Consider the following 10,431-nt stretch of genomic DNA (forward strand, 5'->3'; position numbering starts at 1 on the left):
AAGACATGGTAAACTAAACAAAATTATAATAAAATTAAACTACCAAAATGAACTATAAATCAAATTACAGGGCCTACTGTGCACTATACAGTGTACAATTGAACAGCTGAAAGGTTGCTACTTAACAGAGGCCGCAGCTCCTTTATATATAAGGATTCCATTACTCTCAAATCTGACTGGCCATTCATACAAGTGTCCAGAATTTTAAAATCAGATTCCAGCAGAGAATGATCAAACTCATAACAATGGTTTCTAATCTCCGAAAATGCTGGTTTAGACAATGGTAATCCAGTCCTAAAAGATAATCCCCGGTGCTCAAGTATCCTAATCTTAAAGTTCCGAATGGAACTCCCGATATATCCAGCATTACAGCTGGAACAATTATACATATATACGACATTTGAGCACAAGGGGGTAGGCACTTTATCTTTAAATTTAAAATAAGAGCCTATGGTATTTGTGTTGACAAAAATAAATCTAAAGTCTACTTGAGGATAACACTGCTGCAACAGTCTCCTCAAACGACTCCTTACAGAAAAGCTAATACTGCCATAAAATGGTAATTTAATATATTTAAGATCCCTTTCCATTGTAGTAATCCTACTCGATGGGTGAAACTTCTTATTTAAGAAATTCCTTATAAAGGTATAAACCATATGCAAAGGATAACCATTATTTGAAAAAAATTTCACAAGAAAATTAATTTCTTGATCAAAGTTATTCCAATTAGAACATAAAACAAAGGCCCTATTCAGTAGAGTGTTAATTGCATTTTTCTTAAAAATATCAGGAACAAAAGAATTAAAATTGAAACCTAAACCAGTAAAGGTTGGTTTCCTAAAAACGTTAGTGTTGAACCCATTAAGGTTATTCACTTTTACATCAAGAAACGACAATGAATTATCAACTTCTCACTCTGCAGTAAAACGTATATTACTATGTTGTGCATTAAGATACTCTCTAAATTTCTCAATATGACATTGGTCCTTAAATAACAAAAAAGTGTCATCTACATATCTCCTGTACAAGACTGGTTTAAAGGCCGAAGGACAATTATCAAGTCAATTTATTTCATGAAAACTCAAAAAAGCATTAGCCAGTGCAAGACCTAAAGGAGACCCCATTGCTACACTGTATAGAGCACAGTAGGCCCTGTAATTTGATTTATAGTTCATTTTGGTAGTTTAATTTTATTATAATTTTGTTTAGTTTACCATGTCTTTGCCCTTTCTTACTTATTTCAAGTCTTGACATTGTACATTAATATAATCTTTTATTTAGGATATATAATACATTTTTTGGTATTTAATTTTATTTAATATTTGAGTTTTTATAAGATTTTGGTTAGTACTTTATAATTGTCGTTTATTCTGTTTGTATTTTACATACATTTTTTGTAGATTTGTAGTCATTATATAAATATTTGTTATAGTGTTTAGTATCTATGTGTTGGGTATCAAGTTTCACTTCTGATCACTTCACGTAAGTTTAATAGAATGGTTTGTTTTAGTAGTTATGAAATTCATCTTGTAGTTTAATTGATTTTTAAATTAGCTTTAATATATGTGACAGTTAATAAGTTTTATTTGTATTGATCACTTTAAGTGCGCTTAAGTGTTTTGTTTTTTAAGCATTTTCCTTTCTTTGATAGGCAATTATATTCAGTATGAGTTCTTTGTTTACCAGTTATTTGATTGTGATTTCTGTTTTTTCTTTTAGATCTGATGGTGAATACGAGAAGTATTCGAAACGTTATGCATTTTAAAGTAAAGAATCTGAAACAAGATGTTCAGTATATCCCTGGTTTTCCTATTCATCTTAAAATTAAGATTCCCTAAGGGAACATCGATCATAAATATATATATATATATATATATATATATATATATATATATATATATATATATATATATATATATATATATATATATATATATATATATATGTCGTACCTAGTAGCCAGAACTCACTTCTCAGCCTACTATTCAAGGCCCGATTTGCCTAATAAGCCAAGTTTTTCTGAATTAATATATTTACAATAATTTTTTTCTTATGAAATGATAAAGCAACCCTTTTCTCTATGTATGAGGTCATTTTTTTTTTATTGGAGTTAAAATTAACGTAGATATATGACCGAACCTAACCAACCCTACCTAACCTAACCTAACCTATATTTATAGGTAAGGTTAGGTTAGGTAGCCGAAAAAAGCTAGGTTAGGTTAGGTAAGGTAGGTTAGGTAGACTAAAAAACATTAATTCATGAAAACTTGGCTTATTAGGCAAATCGGGCCTTGAATAGTAGGCTGAGAAGTGCGTTCTGGCTGTTAGGTACGACATATATATATATATATATATATATATATGTATATATATATATATATATATATATATATATATATATATATATATATATATATATATATATATATATATATGCGAACAAGCCTGAATGATCCCCAGGACTATATGCGAATGAAAACTCACACCCCAGAAGTGACTCGAACCCATACTTCGAGACTCGACTTTGTCACTTCTGGGGTGTGAGTTTTCATTCGCATATAGTCCTGGGGACCATTCAGGCTTGTTCGCATTTGTTTTCCTCACGTGTGCCCCAAAGAATGAGGTGATTTGGTGAAATGCTATGCCCAAGATTACCATCCGAGTTGCCGTCGGGGAAGTGGCTCAAATAGCCTCGGCTATCACTTTCTTTTGACGGCCGTTATGGTCAAGTGGATTAAGGCGCCCTGTAGTTACCAGTTGCGTTGCTCCTGGGAGTATGGGTTCGAGTCACTCCTGGGGTGTGAGTTTTCATTCATATATATATATATATATATATATATATATATATATATATATATATATATATATATATATATATATATATATATATATATATATATATATATGTCGTACCTAGTAGCCAGAACGCACTTCTCAGCCTACTATGCAAGGCCCGATTTGCCTAATAAGCCAAGTTTTCCTGAATTAATATATTTTCTCTAATTTTTTTCTTATGAAATGATAAAGCTACCCATTTCATTATGTATGAGGTCAATTTTATTTTATTAGAGTTAAAATTAACGTAGATATATGACCGAACCTAACCAACCCTACCTAACCTATCTTTATAGGTTAGGTTAGGTTAGGTAGCCGAAAAAGTTAGGTTGGGTAGCCGAAAAAGTTAGGTTAGGTTAGGTAGGTTAGGTCGTCGAAAAAATATTAATTCATGAAAACTTGGCTTATTAGGCAAATCGGGCCTTGCATAGTAGGCTGAGAAGTGCGTTCTGGCTAGGTACGACATTATATATATATATATATATATATATATATATATATATATATATATATATATATATATATATATATATATATATATATATATATATATATATATATATATAATATGTGTGTGTGTGTAGGTCTGAGCATAAGAATATATACATGTGTTTTCTTCTAATTAAGAACATTGCAAGATGCACCTTGGACTGGGAGCGGCTGTGGGAGTAGTGATGTTGGTCCTCACATCTGACGCCACCAACCTGCTCAAGTTTTCAAAGGTCAGTTTATCATACAGATAAGGACTTGCTATGCTTTTTAAGGCAGCGCAAATATTTTAAGATACTAACGAGAAAATAAATCTTAAAACGTAAGTTTTATGAACAAGATACTGTAAAATCTACGCGAGAATCGAACCGGGATCATATGGTTCTGAACCGAATACTGCACACAGGAATCCCACTACTTCTGCTGCTACTCTCGCAAATGTATCTACTATTATAGCTTCTACCACAATTAATAATAATAATAAGAATAATAATGATAATAATAATAATAATAATAATAATAATAACAATAATAATAATAATAATAATAATAACAATAATAATAATAATAATAATAATAAAAATAATCATAATAATAATATTATTATTCCCCCCTTCACATCATACTAGGTAGCGTCCAGCTTCCCAGACGACCTCCAGTATTGTTTGCTCACATCGTTTGCTTATGATTCATCGAGTAACATCCGTTGTGCCGCAGCGTGCAACCGTACACCCTATTGCACCCTCTATTGCATCAAGGGTGAGTGTATACGTCACAGACACTTAAGGGTTAATGGGAGTAGTGCCTTTAGCGTGAATGGATTCTGTGAAGAAAAAATACTAGGCAAGTATAACAATGTAGCACTTGGAAAAATATCTGAGGACAAGGCGCTGGTATATCAGGACAAGGTGATGGGACTGTACTCATCTTATTGTGCTTGCGGGGGTTGAGCTTTGGCTCTTTGGTCCCGCCTCTCAACTGCCAATCAACTGGTGTACAGGTTCCTGAGCCTACTGGGCTCTATCATATCTACATTTGAAACTGTGTTTGGAGTCAGCCTCCACCACATCACTTCCTAATGCATTCCATTTGTCTACTACTCTAACACTGAAAAATTTCTTCCTAATGTCTCTATGGCTCATTTAGGCACTCAATTTCCACCTGTCCCCTAGTACTATATACCGGTAGCATGTGGCTTGTTTGAAGTAAATGTATTAGACCATAAACATTTTAAACGACTCGAATGGTCGTGAATGACACCCCATAACCATCCTAGCCAGACAGGAACATTAAATGCTGAAATATTGAGTTTTTCTAAATGACGTTCAACATACGACTGAAGTGAGGCTCTCGTGGCAAAACGGCATTTATGATGGTAACAGTTTCAATTTCATGTGGACTCAGTCTCATGTTGGCCTCCTAATGCATGATAAATAAGAGCTGATGAGTTAGCCATCTGAAGAAGAATCTGCCTTTAAGGACCTGCCCGAAACGCTATGTGTGTAAGTAGGCTTGTCAAGAATGTACAATTTCCAATCTTAAGTAATCTCACCAACCCATTGTACCTTCTTGTGAATAAATTATTATCATTATTATTAACTATCAATCTGCTGTATGGGGCCTATTAATCTTGTTTAAATTACCAATCAAGTTGTCAATATAATCAATCAGAGCTATAATATACCATTGTGGTTTAATATACTTACTAATCTTTCTCATCTCATTTTTATTCTTGCAATGTATCTGTTATCATTTTATTAATTCTGCTAGAATTTACCTCCTTAAAATTATCTGTTAGATTAAGGACCTGCCCGAAACGCTGCGCATACTAGTGGCTTTACAAGATTGTAAATACTATGCTATGTATTCTCTCAAACCCAATGTACCTTCTTGTATATAAATAAATAAATAAATTAATAAATAAATAAATAAATAAAGAAATAAATAAATAACTCTAGTTTCAACCCGGTTTAGGCAACAGTCTTCAGGCTCCCTGAACCACCAGGTTACAAACCAATTTACTCTAACCTCTAATTCATGTTACTGGTTTTTGTTAACCCAGATGACAAAAACAAAATGAAATTTGCAGACATCGACAAAAAGACCACTCAATCTTCTTATTAAAAAAGCGCCATGTATTTAGTAGGTGTCACGGAACGAGAAGGTTGCTAATGGGTCGCTACGTTCCTCCTTTATTAATCCATGAAAACTTGAGCAGCTGCTGGTCGTAAGTGGATATTGAAGAAGAAAATTGGAATGTGGGTTAATTTGTCGATTAAATTTGTTGGTTTGTGTGTGTGGATTTGCATAGGAACTGTTTTTTAAGTGATATTACGACGAGAGTGAATTGTTGCTCCTCAGAGGGACGTGCTGCTATCAGGGGGGAAGTGTCATTGCTATCATTTTGCAACCAGCAATGTGGAGCCACCTCAAATACAAAACACACATTGTACTTAAAACAGATCTCCAATGGATTATAAAACCTTCCTAAGCTTAAGCTAACCTAACGCAACCAACCGAGCCTAATGCATCCTAGCCTAATGATATATATATATATATATATATATATATATATTAGTATATTTTGGTAGCAGTCTTTCCTGTAGACATATATTATTAAATATGACCGAAAAAGTAAGATTAATAATTCTAACACGAATTTTCTCAATCTTTCGTACATTACGCTTCACTGTTGGAGGTAAATCAAAAATCACTTCTCCAAAATTCATTTTTATTTCTAGTCTGACGCGACACGGGCGCGTTTCGTAAAACTTATTACATTTTCAAAGACTTCACAAATACACAACTGATTAGAACGTATCTCTGATTTTATATCTACATTTGAGTGAGGTGGGAGGGGTGATGTGGCATTAACACAAGACAGAACAAGAGGGGATATTAATAGGGTATTAAAAGTATCAACACAAGACAGAACAGAAACAATGGGTATTGAATAGAAGTGTTTGTAGAAAGCCTATTGGTCCATATTTCTTGATGCTTCTATATTGGAGCGGAGTCTTGAGGTGGGTAGAATATAGTTGTGCAATAATTGGCTGTTGATTGCTGGTGTTGACTTCTTGATGTGTAGTGCCTCGCAAACGTCAAGCCGCCTGCTATCGCTGTATCTATCGATGATTTCTGTGTTGTTTACTAGGATTTCTCTGGCGATGGTTTGGTTATGGGAAGAGATTATATGTTCCTTAATGGAGCCCTGTTGCTTATGCATCGTTAAACGCCTAGAAAGAGATGTTGTTGTCTTGCCTATATACTGGGTTTTTTGGAGCTTACAGTAAGCTCCAAAAAACCCAGTATATAGGCAAGACAACAACATCTCTTTCTAGGCGTTTAACGATGCATAAGCAACAGGGCTCCATTAAGGAACATATAATCTCTTCCCATAACCAAACCATCGCCAGAGAAATCCTAGTAAACAACACAGAAATCATCGATAGATACAGCGATAGCAGGCGGCTTGACGTTTGCGAGGCACTACACATCAAGAAGTCAATACCAGCAATCAACAGCCAATTATTGCACAACTATATTCTACCCACCTCAAGACTCCGCTCCAATATAGAAGCATCAAGAAATATGGACCAATAGGCTTTCTACAAACACTTCTATTCAATACCCATTGTTTCTGTTCTGTCTTGTGTTGATACTTTTAATACCCTATTAATATCCCCTCTTGTTCTGTCTTGTGTTAATGCCACATCACCCCTCCCACCTCACTCAAATGTAGATATAAAATCAGAGATACGTTCTAATCAGTTGTGTATTTGTGAAGTCTTTGAAAATGTAATAAGTTTTACGAAACGCGCCCGTGTCGCGTCAGGCTAGAAATAAAAATGAATTTTGGAGAAGTGATTTTTGATTTACCTCCAACAGTGAAGCGTAATGTACGAAAGATTGAGAAAATTCGTGTTAGAATTATTAATCTTACTTTTTCGGTCATATTTAATAATATATATATATATATATATATATATATATATATATATATATATATATATATATATATATATATATATATATATATATATATATATATATATATATATATATAATATATATATATATATATGGTTTTGACAATTAGAAAAACAAAAAGGGCTTTATTGAATTGTATTAGCGAAGGTTAGACTGTGCTAGGCTCTGTTGGGTTAGTCCGGGAAAGGGTTAGGAAGGTTTTAAAATGCGTTGGTGAGCCGACTTGTGTACAGTGTGTCATGTATCCGTTGGTGAGCTGACTTGTGTATAATGTGTCATGTATCCGTTGGTGAGCCGACTTGTATACAACGTGTCATGTATCCGTTGGTGAGCTCACTTGTGTACAATGTGTCATGTATCCATTGGTGAGCCCACTTGTGTACAATGTGATTCTTCATAATTTTTGCATCATCAGCAAACATTGAGAGAAATGAGTCTGTACCCTCCGGAAGATCGTTCACATATATTAGAAACAGGATGGGTCCAAGTACTGAGCCCTGTGGGACTCCGCTGGTGACATCTCGCCACTCTGATGCCTCCCCCCTCACCGTTACTCGCTGTTTCCTGTTGCTTAAGTACTCCCTTATCCACTGGAGCACCTTCCCTTTTACTCCTGCCTGTTGCTCCAACTTTTTTAACAGCCTTTTATGGGGTACTGTGTCAAAGGCTTTTTGGCAATCCAGGAAAATGCAGTCGGCCCACCCTTCTCTTTCCTGCCTAATTTTTGTTGCCTGGTCATAAAATTCTATTAAACCTGTGAGGCACGATTTACCATCCCTGAACCCATGTTGGTGGTGCGTTACAAAGTTATTTCCCTCCAGATGCTCTACAAGCCTTTTCCTCACGATCTTCTCCATCACCTTGCATGGTATGCAAGTTAAGGAAACTGGCCTGTAATTCAGTGCCTCTTGCCTGTCACCCTTTTTGTATATTGGGACCACGTTAGCTGTCTTCCAACTTTCTGGTAAGTCTCCTGATTCCAGTGACCTGTTATACACCATAGAGAGTGGCACACTTAGTGCTTCTGCACCTTCCTTTAGTATCCATGGTGAGATTTTGTCAGGCCCAACAGCCTTTGTCACATCCAGCTCCAGCAGACACCTTTTGACCTCATCACTGGTGAGGTCAAATTCCTCCAAGGTTGCTTGGTTTGACGCCTCCTCATTTAGTGCAGGGGCTTCACACACTGTCCTTAACCATTGGGGCAACAAGCGTCAACTCTGCAAGAAGCGTGTCGATGTGCAAAGCATGAAATTGGGAGGTCTTTGGATGAATATGTATATAGATGTTCCCTTCTTGCGATTGTGCATGCATGTACGATCTGTTCTAGGCTAGAGTGAATGTGTGGGTCTAGTGTCTTGAATTGTTTTGCACACGCTTGCAACATATTGCAGCATAGTTCATGGTTCTCTCTTTCTCCCTGAAGGTATCTGGTGTTCCGTGTTCCGTGCCCGAGTGACCTCTTCCTGGGCCGGAGTAGCGGGCACCAGTCAAGTCTACGACAAGTGCTACTCAACCTTCCCTCTCTCTGGAGACGTGGCGCAGTACGCAATCACCTCCTCTCAGTCAATATACCTGGACCGTAATTCCCAAAAAGCAGTCAACGCCGCATTCTACTGCTCAAATTATCAACCCGCCTGCTACGAGAGTCTAGTCGACAATCAACCCTGGTGGAGGGCTGATCTTGGAAAGCCAATGACGATCAGGTCAGTTATAATACATTACAGCTACCTTATAAACACCAACGTCGAGTTCCGCCTAGGCAACAGCTCAAGCGTGAACAGCAACCCTCTCTTCGTGACCCAGTACACGAATACCCCGTACGACGGTATAGTACTCACCCCTAGCAAGCCCATGGTAGGCAGGTACTTCTTCGTCACGGAACCTGCCAGGTCAGACATTGCTGTCTGTGACGTGTGGATCCTACCCGTATGAAATTTTCTCTGATACGTCCCTTTATAATGATAACACTCTGTGGGTACATTGCTGCAATTGTTCATATTTTTAAAAATAGATCGTGTGAAATTAAATATTTTTCAATCATTGTTTGCTTTTTAAAAGGTTTATTGATTACTTTTCATTATATGTATTTACCAAGCAAACAAGAAACTATAATGCATAACTATTTTTCAGTTTTGTTCTTTAATTTGCTTTAATTATTAAACTCTTCATCATCTTAGTTGAAAATCGTGTGGTAATTTTGTTATTATTTGCTTACTTATTTATTTGTATAATTTTGTGCAAATAGGTCTATATTTATCAACTTATCAGTGCATTTGATACTAATAATTAATTGGTAATTTACTGTAGTGAAAGAGGGAGCAAGACGTCAACATTGTTGACATTAGTGAGTCCTACGCCTTGCAAGTAACCAAAAATTTACCCATTTGCTCTCTCTCTCTCTCCTCCCAGTCTCTGTTTTTCTGTCTCTCTCTGTCTCTGTCTCTCTCTTTCTCTGTCTCTCTCTTTCTCTGTCTCTCTCTTTCTCTGTCTCTGTCTCTGTCTCTGTCTCTCTCTCTCTCTCTCTCTCTCTCTCTCTCTCTCTCTCTCTCTCTCTCTGTCTCTGTCTCTGTCTCTGTCTCTCTCTCTCTCTCTCTCTCTCTCTCTCTCTCTCTCTCTCTCTCTCTCTCTCTCTCTCTCTCTCTCTCTCTCTCTCTCTCTCTCTTCTCTTTTTGACATAAACTGCATGTGTATTTAACATTCAAATATCAAATTCTTTATTCTCTTGGCAATAAAAAAGGATTTGAAAACGTATTTAACCTGCATGAACTGATAATCAATATAAAATCTCATCACCTATAATGGCTTTGAATTACAGCGCTCTTTAGAGTCTATTCACATTTTCCCTCGTTGCACCAGAGAAACCCTGAATAACAACATATGATTGGGAAGTAATGTAAGGCTGAAATTGATTCCATATTCGTGACTCGTTGGAGTTACTTTTGAAAGTGGTTTGTTAAGATAATATATGTATTAAGATTTACTTATGTGGAATTTATTAGAAATGATGGATATGTTCCTGTAAAGGCAAATTTAATAAAACTTCCTGAGGAATGCGTATTCATTTCAAGCACAATAAATTATGGAATTTATATACAAATACAGAGCGCTACACAC

General features: G+C 35.9%; 1 protein-coding gene across 1 annotated transcript; it reads left to right on the plus strand.

Annotated features, from left to right (window-relative positions):
• Window positions 1-1,472: 1,472 nt before the first annotated feature.
• LOC138358327 (uncharacterized) lies at window positions 1,473-10,368 on the plus strand. The gene is made up of 4 exons (XM_069316165.1): window positions 1,473-1,482; window positions 3,463-3,557; window positions 3,954-4,083; window positions 8,741-10,368. Exons 2-4 carry the CDS (start codon window positions 3,474-3,476, stop codon window positions 9,247-9,249), a joined length of 723 nt encoding a protein of 240 aa, XP_069172266.1. The 5' UTR covers window positions 1,473-1,482; window positions 3,463-3,473; the 3' UTR covers window positions 9,250-10,368.
• Window positions 10,369-10,431: the final 63 nt, after the last annotated feature.

Source organism: Procambarus clarkii, chromosome 83, assembly GCF_040958095.1.
Source record: "Procambarus clarkii isolate CNS0578487 chromosome 83, FALCON_Pclarkii_2.0, whole genome shotgun sequence".
Taxonomy (NCBI): domain Eukaryota; kingdom Metazoa; phylum Arthropoda; class Malacostraca; order Decapoda; family Cambaridae; genus Procambarus; species Procambarus clarkii.

What these genes read in the sequence shown, in the direction of transcription:
- LOC138358327 (XM_069316165.1), top strand. Translation starts at nt 3,474, where the DNA reads ATGCACCTTGGACTGGGAGCGGCTGTGGGAGTAGTGATGTTGGTCCTC. An exon ending in ACCTGCTCAAGTTTTCAAAG is followed by an intron (nt 3,558 to 3,953) that starts GTCAGTTTATCA and finishes ACATCATACTAG; the next exon opens with GTAGCGTCCAGCTTCCCAGA. An exon ending in CACCCTCTATTGCATCAAGG is followed by an intron (nt 4,084 to 8,740) that starts GTGAGTGTATAC and finishes TTCTCCCTGAAG; the next exon opens with GTATCTGGTGTTCCGTGTTC.